Source organism: Agelaius phoeniceus, chromosome 3, assembly GCF_051311805.1.
Source record: "Agelaius phoeniceus isolate bAgePho1 chromosome 3, bAgePho1.hap1, whole genome shotgun sequence".
In the NCBI taxonomy this organism is placed as follows: domain Eukaryota; kingdom Metazoa; phylum Chordata; class Aves; order Passeriformes; family Icteridae; genus Agelaius; species Agelaius phoeniceus.
The window spans coordinates 6,441,192-6,459,068 of NC_135267.1; the positions used below are offsets into that span (position 1 = coordinate 6,441,192).

At 43.4% G+C, this 17,877-nt stretch overlaps 1 protein-coding gene across 6 annotated transcripts in view; it reads left to right on the forward strand.

The window, feature by feature from the left end:
- The window catches only part of RUNX2 (RUNX family transcription factor 2), a 159,039-nt gene that overhangs the window by 55,502 nt on the left and 85,660 nt on the right, over positions 1-17,877 (forward strand). For 2 of the 6 annotated variants that reach the window (XM_054630056.2, XM_077176499.1), the window contains exons 4-5: positions 161-334; positions 9,122-9,283. The exons of 1 other annotated variant lie outside the window; for it this stretch is intronic. In XM_054630056.2, the coding sequence (XP_054486031.2) occupies positions 161-334; positions 9,122-9,283 (336 nt within the window). The remainder of the gene's footprint in view (positions 1-160; positions 335-9,121; positions 9,284-17,877) is intronic. 3 more of the 6 variants (XM_077176504.1, XM_077176501.1, XM_077176500.1) reach the window with 2 other exon arrangements.

Below are 17,877 nucleotides of genomic sequence, written 5' to 3' on the forward strand. Positions count from 1 at the left end.
CCTCACAAAGTTTCTGTGTTATTGGGGGTAGCTGAGATACCTGTAAATCCATTAAATCTAGTAACAGGTCCTTAGAGACCATTTTGGGATTATTTTGGGGGTGTGTTAAATTACTAAATCTTGTTATTAACGCTTTTATTTTATGATTTGCTGTTTCCAGGGCACAGACAGAAGCTTGATGACTCTAAACCTAGTTTGTTCTCTGAGCGCCTCAGTGATTTAGGGCGCATTCCTCATCCCAGTATGAGAGTAGGGGTCCCGACCCAGAGCCCACGGCCCTCTCTGAACTCTGCACCAAGTCCTTTTAATCCACAAGGACAGAGTCAGATTACAGGTAAGAGACAGAACCATAGGTTTGACTTGCACAGGCATTGGTAGTAATTGCTTATGGATATTTGTGTCTCAGCTGCAGTCAAAGAGGCTGTTACAGAGTGGGGGATGTTCTCCAAGTGAAGCTAGGTGGGAAGTGGATTTTTCTATAGTGCTTGAAGCTAAAAATGTAATTTTTTTTTAAAATATATTTTTGCCATAAATCTAAAATAGTCAATCCAGGTCATTTGAGTAGGGATATGGTGAAATTCTAACTGCCACGTTGCTCTGCCTTCTCCGTGTTGCAATAGCACCTTGAGTGTACAATAGAATGAACATTTTTATTCAGCCTTGTTATTCTGCAGTCATGTTGAGGGAAGCAGCCAGCACTTAATAGTCTTTTTATCAGAATAATAATACAATCTTCTCACATGGTGGTTTCCTTCCACCAGTAGCGCTGACCACGGTTACAATAAATGAACTGGGTTATGGAGAAATCTCCAAAGGTTGCTTGTGAGGGTTGTATGCAACATTTATGATTGCATGCTGAGAGACAGATTTCATTGTGCTGAGAGAAATCATAAAGTACCCACCATGTGTCACAGATTAGAAGGCTGAAATAAGATGTTTAACTGCAGCTATGCCAAAGTTTGCAGCAAAACTGTGAAGCCTACAAAATAAACCAATGTTGCTTTTCTAAGGTCAGAGCTGGTTAATTTTTTCAAAAGAGATTCAAAACAACTTCTATCTAACTTTGGGCATTTCTAGATTCTAAATTTGTGCTGGCATGTTTGTGTCTATCCAGGATGTAAAGAGGTGTTACCCCTGACCAATTGCTAGAATTGTTAGAGAACTTCACCTAGATGCCAGTCTGTCAACAAAGCTCTTGGCTCAATTCCCTAGACTGATTTAATACTCACTTCTGCTGTGACAGTTGTATCCCCAGCAGAGTCCTTTGCCAGCATTTTACACCAGCATTCCTTTCCTGGTAAAGCACTCCTAGTATAGACATAGTCTTTGAGTCAACCTAGGAAGATTTCTAGTTTCATGTTTCAAGTGGTTTTGACATGATACCAGCTGAAACTCAGTGGTTTTAACAAAGTGTTGTGGCTTTCTTCTTCTCTCTTTTCCTTCTTTTTTTAAGTTCAACCGGTTTATTAATTTGCAGTAAGAAAGAGAAGTGAGTTTATTTGAACCCAAAGCGCTCAAGAAATTGCAACAAAAAAATCATTCCCATGAGCTGTGGCAAAGTTCTCCCAGATTTAGAAGTCTAACTTTAACTAGTGTAAAATGTTTATAATATATTAAATATGTTGATTATACCCATTACATGGTACCTGCTGCCCCCCAGCTTCCCAGAGCAGGTTTTTTTGGCTAGGCTTCATGATTTGTTCATTGGACATGTGAAGTCAGGGCTCTTGTGTATATCATTTTCTGCGTAAGAACTGCTGAACTAAAACACAATATTTTTTTCTAACCAAGTCTTCTGTCTGGCAGTGTTTGAAGTCATAGTTCCCAAGAAAGCAGAGGGGAAATCCAGGCTATAAGCAGTTTTTTTCCTTCTTCCTTGTGCCTCCATAGTTTACCTATTGTGCAACACTATATCTAGGAACGAAAGAGGCTGAAATTCTTCCTGACCCCATCTGGTGATCAGCTTATGCCCTGAAGCACAAGAACTGAGATCCCCTTGTAATTTTCTTCCTAACTAAGTGTAACTTCATATGCTGCTCCCCTTCACATAAATGCCTCCTGTAGAAAATGTTCTGCTGGCTTTGATTAATAGACTACTTCTCTGCATCGTTATGAGGCAGCAGCAGCATTTACAGATCTGGGAGATGAAAGCTTCAGATGAGCTTTCAATAAGCCTGACTGGAAACAAAGTTGTGTGGCATTCCCTGCCTTCTCTGCAAATTTAAGGCAGCACCAGCTGAGTCTTCATCAGGAGAGGGAAGATGCAGTGCTAGTGGGGCAGAGAGAAGTGAGCTGAGGGATGCAGGCTGGATTTCCCATCTCTTGTGGATTATGTGCTTTTATTGTTGGATAAATTCAAGGTTAGGGGATACATTAGAATCCCAAGTTGCTCTGATTTCCCCCATAATGGTGAGAACTCTCTAGTGAATAAGTGGTCTGATACAGTATTTCTGATGCTGTTTCTCACCCTCAGAAAAGTCCAACAGCCAGCTCTCCATTTGCTTGCTGGTGGTCATGCCCTTCAATTGGGTGGTTGGTGTGAGCATGTTACATGGGTGCAAGCTCTTGGAATTGCACTGGCTCTCCACCAGGCTTTTGGGTGCTCTTGGGGACCTTGTATGTAATCTGTAAAGCTCAGCGTGCTCTGATGTTCCACTAAAGTGCTGGGATGCTTTTTTGCAGACAGTGCCTATTCTAGGATCTTTCTTGTGGGATGGATGGGTACTCTCTGCTGCACAAACCATGCCAAGCAGAGATAAAGGTGATGCCATGGACAAGGCACCCTTTGGTCAGGTGTTGAGTGGGAAATTGCTGAACATCCCCCTGCTTGGTGCGGTGGTAGGGAGCGAGGTGCTTGGGCTGTCCTTCAGCAGCAGTTTCCCTGTTGTAGTGGAATACTCAGAATGCCACTGGCTTCTTAACATAAGCCCTGCCTTGGGTGTATGTTAAAAGGGGAATAGACCCTTCTGTCTGAAAACCAGGATTTTTAAATTACCTTCATTGGAATTAACCATCATTCCTTTAGAAATACCATGCTTTCATTATCTCTTTACCTAGTTATTATTTAGGGAAAATAATAAATTTCTAATAACTGGAACAGTAAATACTGTCCTACAAAAAAATCCATATTATTGCTAGTAAGCACATTTTGCCTCATTCCACTTGAGGCCTTGCATAGCTATTGCATGATTAAACAGACATATTATTTAAAGCCTGGCTGACCCACACCTGAGTCTGAAAGAACTCAGCACTTTAGGGTTCACTCTTATATTTCTTTTCTCTGTCTAGGTTGTGTTTATTTTCCTGGAGTATCAGAGTACAGGTTGTACAAATCACAGCACAGTCCTTAACCTACCTCAGGACTGGGCTGTGGCAGGACAAGGCACAGAGTTGCCCTTATTCAACATGGCATTTTAACTAGGATTCAGCAAAAGCTACATCGAAGGGTGATTAAAAAACAAATGGTCCAATAAGCAGCTGCCTTTGCTGAGGCAGTGCAGATCCAATTTGAACCCTGCTTGCTGCCCGTAAATCAGGAATCCTGTCCATTCACATTTGTTCACTGGTATATTTGCTTTTTTTATTTTTTTCCCCTTTCCCTAACGGGCTCATGCAACTTGTTCATGTATCCGATTACATTCCCGTTCAGACACTGAGCTGTTGCATCAGTGTTCCAGTGTGAGACGAGGAAAGTTGTTTTTTTTTAAGATGCAACTGGTGAGGATTAGCTTCTGTGGGCCAGGAAAAGCCACAGGTGTAATGGCAGGAATGTGGCTGGTGTGAGGACCCCATCAGCTGGGCAGTGGGGACAGCAAGGTGGGAGTTAAGTGAGGTTTCGTGCTCCATCACCACTGTGCCACTGGCTGATCTATAGGCAACCTCTGACTTTCATCACTGAAATAACAGCCCTCAAAGGCAAGTCCTGTGAAACCTTCACTTTCTCCCCTTTTCCTCTTCCCCTTTTCCATGCACATCAGGGATGTTATGCTTCCATTTCTCATCATTTTTAAAGCAGATTTAAAGTCTTCAGAGCCGGCTTAACAGGAAGGTAGTGAGGGGATACATCTTCACTGACAGACAGGGACTGATTTCAGGACAGTGCAAACTGAATCTGCAGCCAGCTGTATTTTATGCAAATTGATTGCATCCTCTGGTTGACTGACAAGTTGCCATTGTGGACCTCCATTTCATAAAGCTTGCACCCCTCCTATTATTCTTTTGACTTTTATTTCCCTCTACCCCCTTTTAAAACTTAGATGCCCACTGGCATGATTCATTGAATTTATCTTTTTTTTTTTTTTTTAATTTCAAAAATGTGAGTCTTGGAGGGGTGGGAGGAGAAATGGATTTAGAGGTTCTTCAGGCCAAAATCTGGTCTCAATTACTTTTCTGTACATTGGGGTGTAACTCCACTGTATTTGACTTTGTTGATTGAACTGGGCAATCCAGATGAAGCCCTGGGCTTTTAAAGATGCCTAAAAAAGAGAGAAGGGAAGAAGGTTTTGCTGTTTTGCTGTTGTTGTTTTTCTGAGGGGGTTGGTGTTACAACAATAGTTGGGTTACTCATGCAGAAAGTCATCTTGGCTTTGTTAAGATCAGAAGTGAGGATATTTGCTCTAAGTGTTTACCAAAGATAGCTCCAGACAGCTTGTTTTTTACTATTGGCACTAGCACTAATCCAACCAGCAGCAGCCAGAGCTAGAGCTGATGGCTGGGTTTAAATGAGAGTATGATGCATGTGATGTCTGGGTATTAGAGACAATACACCAAGGAGCTGCCAATCTTTGATCATGCTCTGGTCATGTAACTCATCTTGGAAAAGGGGGAATTGGTTTTTTTCCCATAGAAAATCAGTGTGCTTCACAATCCAATGCCAAAGTGAAAAAAGTTGTTCTTCAGGGATATTTGCAGGTTTTTGCTTCTCTCCATTGACACTTCAGAATATGGAAGGTGTCCCTCCCCATGTCAGGGGGTTTGGAACTAGATGATCTTTAAGGTTCCTTCCAACCCAAACTGTTCTATGATCCTATGATGATTTCTGTTGGAAGAAGAGAAGTTGTGATACTGGAAAGCCAATGCCTCTGGTGGGAGAATGGGTCACTAGATGGGCTTTTTCTTTCTTTCTTTCATTTATAATTTTAGTTTTATGTAGTGCATCTCCTCTTGGACTAACTCTTAAAGACTTTTATTGTCCATTAAGCATTAATATCCACCATCCATTTAATGCAGTCAGTCAGAGACAACAAAGGTCAAGAACCTTGTGTATGTCCCATGACTATAAATGTGACAGCAAAACCTAGACACAAAATAAAATGCAATACTCAGTATTTCCTGCTTTGTGGAGGTTCACCTGGAAGGGCAAACAGGATGGAGCTGTTTGCACATTAGTTTAGGCCTCGCCCCGCTGATTTGTTTCAGCTGAACTGTGCCCAGGCTGTCTCAGCATACCCACAATATGCCCTGCTGTGAAGGAATACGCTGAGAGCTGCACTTCCCCTCACACCCACGCAGGCATAACAGAAATGTTTACAAAAGGAGGACTGCTCTTAGTAATCACTCCAAAGTTTTTGAGTGTAAATGCCAGCTCAGAGTGGCCCTCTGACTCCTTCACTGTTGTTGAATGCTCTGTTAGCCCTTCCCCATGGCTGCCATATGGAAATAAGGGTGGCTTTCTCCTGGACAGTTAATTTTATTTTTATATTAAGTATCTTTCCTTGTTTGGGAGGGACTCCTTTAGGGAGGAATCCACATGCACTCAGAGCTCTAAGGTTTCTCATCTGTTCTGGGCTTTTTTGTGATGGGAAGATGTGCCATGCCTGCAGAGCATGTGGTGCTTTGGGTGGTGGTGCAAAGTCCCTGGCTAGCAGAGATCCTTAGACACGTGTGAGCCCACCAGCCAGAGACAGTAGGGAAGCTGGCCTGTGGTGTAGGAGGCTAAGTAAAACCTCTCACAAATCATCTCACAGCTTCTTCCCCAATAGTGTGTGTAAATAGTCATCCTACCCCTTCTGGGCCAGAACAAGGACAAGGTGATCCTCTTAAGGGCCTCGTGTTTGCCTCAGAAGCATCTGTGTGAGTCTGCCCTGGAAGTGCTGCTGTGGCAGCTGGCACATCCCTGTGGTGCCCCCAGCACCCTCCCTCCCCCAGGAGGTTTGATGGTGTGTGGGACCAGAAGAGATGGTCTGGTGTGCCTCAATGGCCAAAGCCAGTGGTCCAGCACCATTGCAAGGACCATCTCCATGGGAACCAGAGGGTGCCACATGAGCTGCATGTCCACCTCCAGGGACTGTCTGGGGAAGCTTTGGGCTCTGCCTCGTGGCATTTTTCACTGTGAATTGGGCAATGCTGCTGAGCAGTGATGTTTGCCCTGTGACTTGGCAGGGTGTTTCACCACTCTCTTCTCTCACGTCCCTGCAAACCTTGACCACCATCAGGCAGCAAGGGCTGGCTTTAGGGCATTTGCTCTGGGATCTGGTGAAACTTGTATTTTCACTTTCTGGTTTCCTAACGGGTCACAGAGACCTTGAACCAATCATCCCCAGGGCAATATTTCCCACCCTGCCTTGACCATGACCTCAACCATGCCTTGGTGTGGAGGAATCAGAGTAACCCTCTGGCCTGAGGTACTGTGACCTCCTCAGTCACTGAGCTCTGATGAATCATCTAATGTTCAATTTGGTTAAACATTTTCCTCTTCATTATTTCCTCTTCCCTGGGAAGACTGATGTATTTGAGGTAGATGTTGAAAGAATATGTGGTATGTTTTTGGGGTCAAGTAATGGTCCATCCAGCCCTATATCCTGCTTCTGACAGTGCAGTATGAGAAACTGTTTTGAAATACCACATGAGCCTTTGAAAGACCCCTTTTTGCTATTTGTCATTCTTGTGCCCACACAGACATTCACAGTTGCTAGATTAAGGGTGTTAAGTATAAAACCAAGTCTACCATGGGTGTTCAAAGTGATGAGAGTGCCAGAGATGCTTAAGAAGTTCTTGTGCCATGAGGATTACACTATCAGGAGTGGCATGAGCCTCCAGAAAGGTGCCTCTTTTTCTGAGCTTTCCACCATCTTAGACCAAAATGATGTAAAAACATCTTCTACTATGACTTTTTTTCCAGCCTTTACCTGCTGTGTTATTTCCTCCTAGCATTGAAGCTGACCTAAACCCAAAACTTTAGGGGCCCTGTTTTCGATTCAGAAGCAGAGATTGAAAAGGTCTTGGAGTTTGAAGGATCTTGGATTTAAGATTGTGCTCCTAACACACCATTAATTTTAAGACTGTTTTTCCAGCAAGCCTAGGCTTTCTGTTCCCATTCAAAGATCATTTACCATTGACTGTATGGTGAATTATCGTAGTGGAATGAGGCAGAGAAATATGTCAATATCAGATGTAACAATGAGCAGTCAGTCAGATTTGAACCTGTGCCAATCCATACAACCTTGGCCTTGAAAATGTTAAAACAAAGAAGTTCATTACATTTAATGATCAAGTGTCCTTTGGATTTCTGAGAAGTTTATGTTAACCATTTAAATTACTCAGTTCTAATATAAATGGCAAACTCCAGGAAAATCCTCTTAAAATTAAATTGGAAGGTGGTTTTTTTTACATATATATATCTATATAGTTATTTTGCTTCAAGGAAGTATCTGCTTTCCAGACATTTCTTCAAACAAATCATGTCTGAAGAGAAATAATAAACAAGAAGTAGCTGAAGCTACAAGGTTTTGCTGTGTGGAAGAGCAGGGAAAGGAGTTAAAAAAAAAAGAAAAAAAAAGTTGAATTTCCTGAAAAAGAGCCTTTGCTTATGCCATGTGGCTGTCACATTGCTGTCTGCAAAGGAAGACTTTAGCACAGTGTTCTGATAGAGCAAGTTCTCCAAATCAAGTATACTTGATATACTCAATATACCTGAGTGCTTCCTTGAAAATAGTAGGCAGGATTTGAAGGGATGTGTTACAATTTCTGTGAGCTAGTCCAGCGATAGTTTTCTGTTTATTATGCAGTGCCCCAAACAAACTTTGAGACTGAAAGTGCTTTGGTTTTGTCAATGTAAGGAAATAAAAAGCATAATTTATGAGGTATTCAGTGGTATCTTTACCATCCGATATTAACTGAGAGCGAATGGTTTGTGAATCCAAACAACAGTGAGTAAAACTAGGTCTCCTTCTACCAGTGCTTCAGCAAAAATTGATCTGTGTTTATCCTAAAGATAATTTCCTCCATAGTGAGCTGTTACAAATATATCAGCAGGTATCATTAGCTTCCAATAGTTATCCCAAACCATTTGGTTTCATATTTTGTAATTGAGGGTACTGTAAGTAATTGGGCCAGCATCCAAATGTGACATTTTTTTGACGGATGCTGTAAGATTAATGACATTTTTCAGCTTGGCTAGTATTTTCAGCATTGAAAACACTATTGTGTGATGTTTGAACTGGATAACAGCTTGACAGGCGTGCCAACTGCTGACTGTAGAGTCTGCCCATCTCTGAAGGAAACAGCCTTAGATTGTGCCAGGGGAGATTTAGATTGGATCTTATGAAAATTTTCTTCACTCAAAGGTTGCTCAGGTTTTGGAACAGGCTGCCCAGGAAAGTGGTGGAGTCACCATCCCTGGAAGTGTTTAAAAAACCTTGTAGCTGTGACACATAGGGACATGGTTTAGCAGTGCACCTGGCAGTGCTGGACTCAGTGGTCTTAGAGGTCTTTTCCAACTGTAATGACTCCATGATTCCATGAAGTCTACTTCCTAAGATCAGACCTGGGGTCATTCTTGTTGTCTGCTTCTGTTTCTGATTCCTGGAGGATTGGCAACTCCTAGTATAATATGTTGGAAGAGAGACACCAGGAATTTGCATCCCAGCTTCTAGACCTCTGGTCTGTTCATTTCCCACAGAAATTGTTCTGGGGAGGGAAAAGCACAGACCAAGACTTGAAAGGGCTGAGCATTGAGGAGCAAGTTGTGTTTCATCACATTCTCACTCTTGGTAGTATTGATGTGTGCATGTTCAGTAATCCCACTTCTTTCAATTAGGCTGTTGATACCCTAAAATTTTTCTTCCTTTAAAAAAAAAATTTCTCTTTTTTTTTTGTGTGTTTGTTTTTATTTTCCCCCTAGACCCCAGGCAGGCGCAGTCATCCCCGCCATGGTCCTATGACCAGTCTTACCCATCCTACTTGAGCCAGATGACTTCACCGTCCATTCACTCCACAACTCCCCTGTCCTCCACTCGAGGCACGGGACTTCCAGCCATTACCGATGTGCCCAGACGCCTCTCAGGTAAAGACTCTGTTTTGCCTAAAACAATTATGTAGAGAGGAACAGGACTGGCAGAGGCTGCCTCCGTGGCCTCAGACAAACCTTGGCAAGGAGATCAAACCTCAGCAGTGGTACCAGCGTTCCTGCATGGCAGGCAGGATTTAAAATCCCTTTTTTTCCAATGTGGAAGAGCTGCTATGTTGCTCTGAGCATGTCTCTCTCGAATAACTTTAGGTCCATTTCAGATTAGATTATTTTTAAATTGTGAACCTGATTCTTTGAAGAAATTCTGTCTTTTTTTTTTTTTTTTTATTTCCCCTACAAAAGGATGGTCACTTGCATGTAATTAGGTACTGGCACAGGTTTCCCAGAAAAGCTGTGGCTGCCCCATCCCTGGAAGTGTACAAGGCCAGGTTGGATGGGGCTTGGAGCAACTTGGTCTAGTAGAAGGTGTCCCTGCACATGGCAGGGGGGTTGGAACAAGATGATCTTAAGATCCCTTCCAACCCAAACCATTCTGTGATCCTGTGTTTTAAAGTAAATGTTATGCTCTCTATTTTTTGGTGCTTTATATTTGTGGTATGTGTGCTGCTAGGCATCCTGGCAGATAGATGCCTTTATTTCTTCAGTAGTTATGGCTGAGGTTCATTCTCCTGTATTTCAATCCAGTAGCTCAAGAAAGACTGTTTCCTTAGTTAATATGTACTTAAGAAGCCTATCAGAAACAAGCTGAGTCACTTAAAGGTAAAGATTGGCCAAATTGTGCTTTGGAATGATGCAGGAGAGAGGAATAAATTTAGGAACATAGAAGAGACAGTAGTGAGGAACTGAGACTTTTTTTTTACCAAACAAATGCACATTTATATATTGCACAATTCACCTCTAATGGTCTCAGTGATAAAACCATCTGTGTAAAGTAATCTGATTACCCCAAAGTAAGAGAGAGCCTGTCATGGCACACAGTCACCTTGTACCTCTTGCCAAAAATGAGGAACCTTAGGGGAGGGAGGCTCAGTCTTAAAACTCCAACCTTGCAAGTGTGGAAATATTAGCAGCGTATGCCAAAAAAGCATGTGTAATGTAAAGAGAGCCTTTATGATTCATTAATGAAAACCAAAGAATCAGTCTTATTACATCTATTTTTTGCATGTTTGCAAGATATTATTATAATCTTGGATGCTGCTGCCATACACCTGTTTGATTCCCAGCCAGGTGAATTTCTTGCTGTTGTGTTTTCCCCTTCCACCAAGCTCATAGCGCTGGAAATGTTGATCACTCCACTGAGCTGCATCCCTGACAAGCTGAACTGCAGCCAGCAGGCGTGGAGGATTTGATTAGCATAGACTCCTTGATTTCTTTCATCTTGGAGGAGGGAAGCTTTGTTTCTCAAACAGCCAGCTGCAAACCGCTCTGCAGCCCTAGTGCACTCTGCCTTCACAGACATGCCAAAGATCTCCATGTGGGCCGAGGGCTGGAGGGTTTTGGAGCAGGTTCCTGCGGGCTCTCCATGCAACACCCTGACTTGGGTCAAAAAACTCGATCGGCTTGATGCTGAGGAAATGCTTTGTTTGGCCCGAAACAGGTTCCCTTTGAGTCAGAGCCTCCTGATGGTCTGTGTTGTCGAATGGGTTATTTTTGCAATCGTGCCCGCGGCAATACCTGCAGGAGAGGCTCGGCTGGGACCTGGCAGCTGCACGCCGCATGCTTGCCCTGCAGCCCTTGCTTGTCTGTGTGTATTCAGACGTGAGCTCCTGGCATGTGGGCACAGGCAGGGAGCGACTAAAAGACCTGGCTGTGTATGATGTGTGGCCGTGGACTGAACTTTCCTGCCATGCTCTATGGCCAGTCGCCTTCGTGCTTCTTGTCCTTCATCTTTCCAGGGCTCGAGTGATGCCTCCGCAATGCCCTGACCTTTTCCCAGCATGGGGATCTTGCTTCCAGTTAGATTCCAGAGTGAAAAAGGGGACTTTGATCCTCCACAAGTGCCAGAGGTTGTGTTTGCTGACAGAAATAGAAATTCAGAATAGAAATGGTCTATTTGGAATTAGAGAGAGGCATTCCTGGCTGAAGGACCCACTCGGATGCTCAGCATGCAAGAAGGCACATTGCAGCCCTGGCTGCAAACCTGACAATGCCTCTCAAGGGTTTCACTGTCAGTGCCACAGGGAGGGAGGGCAGCATCCAACACCTCCTATATCTAAAGAGAGAGAGAAATGCAAGTTTTAGGTAGGTTGCCCCGTACAGCAAGCAGTTTACCCCTCACACTCAAAGAAATGCAAATCTTCACTCAGTTACTTAATGCATATTTAGAAAGAGAACAGAACTTTGAAGAGGTTTTGCAGAAAATTACTGCAAAGAAACACTAAAATCCTTAGAAAACTTCAGGCATTTTTAAAGCATGAGGGAGAAATTAGAGTTTTATAAGGCCTTGAATAAAAAAGTCGCTTTCCGATACAGTGGCAGAAATCTGATTATCGAGGCTGTTAAAAGTATACAAGGTCATTTTAATGAATGCCATATTAACTGCCTGTTGCTTAACATCATGCAGGAGGAAAAATGAATAAAACCTCCCCCCTAGCCTTGGCTGTCACACCTACAGGCACAGAACTTCCTATCTGCCCTAATTTCACACCACCCACCCTTTCCATGAGCCTCCACGCTTCACCCAGACAACTGCTAAAGTTGTTCTCACCCAGATGTTGAAAATATTCCATCCAATAAAGCAGAAGTGGCTCCTGGTTTTATTCTCAGTGGCAGCACTCAGGAGCTACTTTTAATCATTTTCCTTTGACCAAAACCGCACTCATTCTGTGGCCAAAGTGGTGGCGTTCTTCCCCATCTTGGGATGGATACATGAGCCAGCAGTGTGCCCAGGTGGACAAGAAGGCCAAAGGCACATGGCCTGTATCAGCAGTGGTGTGGCAGCAGGACCAGGACAGGGAGCATCCCCCCCTGTGCTGGGCACTGCTGAGGCCACACCTTGAATTCTCTGCTCAGTTTCAGGACCCTCATAACAAGAAACACATTGAGGGGCTGGAGCGTGTCCAGGGAAGGGAAAGGAGCTGGGGAAGGCTCTGGGGCACAGGTCTGAGAAGGAGCAGCTGAGGGAGCTGGGGGAGCTCAGCCTGGGCTAAAGGAGGCTCAGGGGGGACCTTCTCATTCTCTACAACTCCCTGACTGGAGGGTGAAACAGGTCAGGCTCTGCTCCCAAGTAACAAGTGACAGGATGAGAGGAAATGGCCTCAAGTTGCACCAGAGGAGGTTTATATTGGATATTAGGAAAAAATTCTCTGAAATGGTGGTAAGGCATTGGAACAGGCTGCCCAAGGCAGTGGTGGAGTCACCATCCCTGGAAATGTTCAAAAGGCACATGGATGTGGCCCTTAGGGACATGGATTAATGTTGAACATGGGTTCAACATTACTGGGTTGGACACAATGGTGTTTTCCAACCTTAAGGATTCCATGAATTTTGGTGATGAGTTTGCCTGTGTTTCAACCCCAGATTATGCTGAGCATCAGAAGAGGTTTGGGGCTGCAGGACAGGATGTGGTGGGGCACTGCCATAGCAGTGCATGCAGTTCCTCATCCCATGGGAGAGGAGAAAAGGGCAGCAGGCTGCAACCCTGAGGAGCTCCTCAGGCAGCTGCTGCAATGCAGCTGAACTGGTTGTGTCAGTGTCTCAGATGGTTTCTTTGCACTACTGGCAGGTTTGCATGCGTGCTGCAGGCACGTGCATGTGTGTGCCCATGGCTGCCAAACTGCAAGTGTTCATCTTTTATATTCTCCAACTGGGGGTCAGTGCTCTGTTTGCACCTACAACTAATCAATGATATATCCCAGGTATTTGGGCAGTATTCAACATCATGAGCTGAAAAGCAAAGCAAAAAAAATGTTATCTGGCATCACTCATGCAACTTTTGAACCAATGATCTTTTTGGTTCAGAAGTTTCAAATTCATATCAAGAACAAATAAAGAAACAAGTTCATGAGGCCATGAAATTGCCTTACCTTAATGTTCTGATCATAAAAAGAGCAGAATTCCCCATATTTTATTAAAATGTCTGTCTGTTCAGACTTCCCCAGAAGACAGTGAAAGTTGGTGGCCGAGCAGATTATTATTCTTAATTAAATAATATTGTAGTGGAAGCCATGGGAATATAAGAAAAGGGTCATTTTAGAGAGAGTTTGCCTGAGGGATGTAGTCTTATTGCATGATTCATAGTGAATGCACTCAGTCTTTGTGTCCTATGCATAACCAAAGTGCATGTGGGACGGGGAGCATGAGTGACTATTAGGTAATTAATGTATATGATTCATATAAATATACACATCACAGCCATTTTACATAACACTTTGGGGCTGATCCAGCAAGTCCTCCCCACATGGAAGGTTCAGAGCAGGGAGTACAGGTCGGGTTGTTCTTGCAGTCAAAAGAGGGCTGCTCCCAGGCAGGTGAAGGAGGGACGGGTATAGATGTCCCCAGGGCAGACATCCATTCCTGAGACGCTCACCCCCAACTCCCTTTTGAATCAGTGGGGACAAACTGGCATTTTCAGGACTTGACTGGTCTGCAGGTGATGTGTGCTGGTCCCTGGCAGTGCCTGGGAAGAGCCTGTTTGTCTCTGAAGCGAGCCTAGGTGAGTAGCTCAAGTACAGGCACGTATGATCTGATAGTCTGCCTTTGCTGAGGTGATTTAAGAGATAGTTTAACTGTCCCATAAACATATCCATATCACAGCCTAATTACACTCTAGTCCTGATTTAACCCTACCTCACCCTGACCTCGACCTTCTCCGCTGTTTAAGGGTTAGAGCTTGATTTTAATTTTGTTGAGAATCCTGAGAAGGGGAAGGTGAGGAGACTTCTTCTTCCCCTACACTTTTCCTGGACCTACTCACCCTTCTGTCTCAACACAGAGACTAAAAAAGTCTCTTACTTTTTGCTTCAGCATTGAGAGAGACTTGCAGGGTCAAGATCTTCAGATGCTGGAGGACCTGTCCTGCAGGTGTACCACAAACACATTCAGTGCTGACTGTGGAAGATCCTGTCTGTGATTACAGGTTCCACATGACTAATGAGAAAATTAAAACTGAATCTAAATAGCAGGACAAATCCCCAAACCCACCTTTTCCAGGCCTGGGCTGGACCCTTCCTAGATATTTGTCAGCTGGGGACGTGCCACCAAGCCCAGACATTGCTGTCCCACTAGCTGGAGTCCCCACAGGATGCAGGGTGAACTTTGCTGTCTTTATATTTACTATGTTATTGAGTAGGGCATGCTGAGTTAGATGAGGGAGATGCTGGGATCAGGCCCTAAACAAAAGAAGTCTGCAGCCCCATCCCTCTGAACTAAAATGGCCAGAAAGTGGTATCTTCACCAATAAATTACACAGTGGTAGGGCTGGACTGTTAAATACCAGTACTGTTAAGCTGTCAGCAAGGCTGGTGTTGAGTGGGGTTGGCCAGCATGGTCTCAAACAGGTCCCAGCTGTGGTTTGGAAATGAGCAGAGTCCTGAACCTGCTCCTGTGGGCAGCTCAGAGTCAGCCACCCCATTATGGAGTCAGGATTTAACATTACATCTGTGGCCAGACCATCCTGACTAGATTTAGAGCCAGAGAATGTGCCCTGACCCTGTTTGCTAGTTCATGTATAGCCAAACTTTCCCATTAATTTGTCTCGCCCTGTAGATAAATCACCACAATGTTTTGGGCCATCCTGGACCCTCATCTCAAATTGAAATTTAAGAAACCTTCCTGTTTTCCCAGTTCTGATGGCTGGCAAGTATAAATGCAATGCCAGCCATGACTTAATCAGGGACAATACTGTTTTCTTACACAATTTAATTTTCATTCTTGTTAGTCTAAAACTCATATAATAAAAAAACTACATGCAATGAATCCAGCTGAACCTCTGGATTTAGTATTTGTATGTCAATGAGAAAGAGGCTGACTGTGATGGACTTTTTTTTCTTGGGGTCCTGTGCTAGTTGTCATCTTGGGTTTCTCACCCTGTGTGTGAATTACCTTGGATTTTGCTAGTGTCATGTACTCACATGATTTTTTTTTACTAGGATTTTTCCTTTTTGAGGGAATTTGGTCTTTGAAACAACTTTTAGAAATAAAGCTTGTTTGTCTTCTCCTAAGGAGCTCAGAAAACTTTAGAGCAGCAAAGTAGAAACTGTGGCCATGGAAGTAGCTGTGCTTTCATCCCTTAATTCCTGCTAACTTGATTAAATGTTGTGGGCAATAAGGAAATTTCAGGACGTGGCGTTTCATAAGGGAAGGCACTAGTGCTGTCTCCAAAATGCAATTCTTTTCTTCTTTATGTGTTGTGGGAAGCACAGAAACAGTTAATGCCGTGGCTATTGCCAGCATGGCCCTGGTGTGAGCAGCCCCTGCAATGAATGAGCAGTTCACGCTTCAGCAATATTGTCTCAGGCTCTTGGCAAACCCAAGAAGCCAGCTCGGTTTCTGGTGTGCTTGCTATGCTGGGATGTTTTTCTTGGTGACTGTAACAATTTTCACTCTGTCTTCTTCTTCTTCTTTTTTTTTTTCTTTTTTTTTTTTTTAATTAAATGGAAGCCGAAGGACTCAAGGTTGTCTCTGTCTCCATTTTGCCTTGCTAATGTTCAATGCTTTCCCTGCAAAGTGAAACTGAGTCAAGGCAAAGTAAAGAACTTGGGGGAGCTCAGGTCTTCAGAAACAACCCGCTCATTTTGCTGCCTTCCCTAAACTTGTAACTCGCCTTCCTTTTTCTTTTTTTTTCCATTATTTTTCAGTGGTTCTATTTATTTTGTTTACCGCAGGTTTTCCATTTTTAGTCTCCTGCCCACTTGGTGCCACCTGGGAATCTCAGCACCTTGGCACTCATCTGTGGGCTTTCAGTAGCAGCCTCTCCACTGGGCTGAATCTCTCATTGGAGTAATTGTCCAGAAGATGCGTTGCATGATCCCTACCTCAAATTTTTCTAGCGTGGGTGGCCTCAAATTAGGCACCTATGCCCATATTTAGGTGGTAAAACAAGTGGGCTGATTTTCAGATGTTTGAATGTTACAATGTGTGTCTTTAAGCTCTTTTCATTTACTTAAAACGGCTGTTGGGAGAGGAAATAAACAGGAAAAATGAAGGCAGAGGGAAGGAGTTTTATTCCTGAAATAAGGGATTTTAAAAAGTACTGAAAAGAAACAAGTGGAATGTTTTGAAATGGAATAAATTTGTTGCTGATACAGGCAGGAAATAGCACACTCAAATATATGTGGATGTATAGATATATTTTTATCTGAGCTTTTTTTGCAATGTGTTTTATATTCAGGACACATATCAAGATTTGCATCTGTTTCCAGAACTTGCTGCTAACAGTTAGTAATGATGCCAAAACATACTTTAGTTCCAGCTTGAGACCAAATGATATTCAGGGCTTTTTTTTATTACTAATTTAGGGTCTGATATTAATTAAGGAAATTTTCCATAAGTGCCAGGCTTTTTCTGAAGAACTCATTAAAATTATATTAACTTAAACCGGAATCACAGTCTGAGCATGTTTTGTAATGATTATTCTTACTGACTCTGCTGGGTTTTGTAAACAGAATGCTAATTGTTAGTGGGGCAACCGGGTCCTCAATTCCAGACTTCCAAAGGGACAGATCCTGAGCCACTACCTAGATGTGTGTTCCCAATAAAGTCAATAAGCCTCTAACAGGAAGGCTGTGGGATCAAGCTCTTTGTTTCATCCTTCTGCAAAGGCGTTTGATGATTTCTCCCTTCCCTTTCTGGAATTGCTGTTAATTTTCTACCTAGGATGGAGCCAGCGATGGCAGCTGAGGGAGGCTCACATGTGTGCTGATGTGGAGAGGAAATGGATCTTCATGTGTGAAGCTCTCTGGTACATACAGGGTGGTCAGGTCCACTTATTTACCCCCCTCCCCTCATGGGCCCGCAAGAAAGCTGGGGAGAGGCTTCTGATAAGAGCATGGAGTGACAGTGCAAGGGGGGAATGGCTTTAAACTGAGACTTGATTTAGATCAGACATGAAGAAATCATCACTGTGAGGATGGCAAAATACTGACACAGGTTGCCCAGAGAGGTGGTGGATGACCCACCTCTGGAAACATTTTGTTGAATGCCAGGTTGAATGGAACTCTGAGCAACCTGATCTAGTTGAAAATGCTGCTGCCCATGGCAGGAGGGTTGGACTAGGTGACCTTTAAAAGGCCCTTTCCAACCCAAACCATTCTGTGATTCTACGATGTTGCCCTTAAGTCTTTGTGGCCTTGTGTCTTTGTTGCATTGAATTGGGTTTTATTAATTGGCCAATATGAATTTACGAAATGGTTCCATAAAATGCTGGAGAATTTGGTCCTTCTCAGACTGTGACTGCGTTTGGTAGAAGATAAGGTAAAGGAGTATCATATCCCTTTCGGGAGCTGAATGGTTTAAATTCTGCAAATTTTACGCTAAAAAGTACAATTCAAGAGGTAAAAACTGCTGCTGGTAGAAATAGCCGCAACTGCCTTGGTTTCATTGAAATTTCCTCTCATTTCTGGCCACTCAGAATTTGACCACACTGAATTTGGTCAGCAAGGAAGTGTTAGATACCAGCAGAGCTTCAAAAA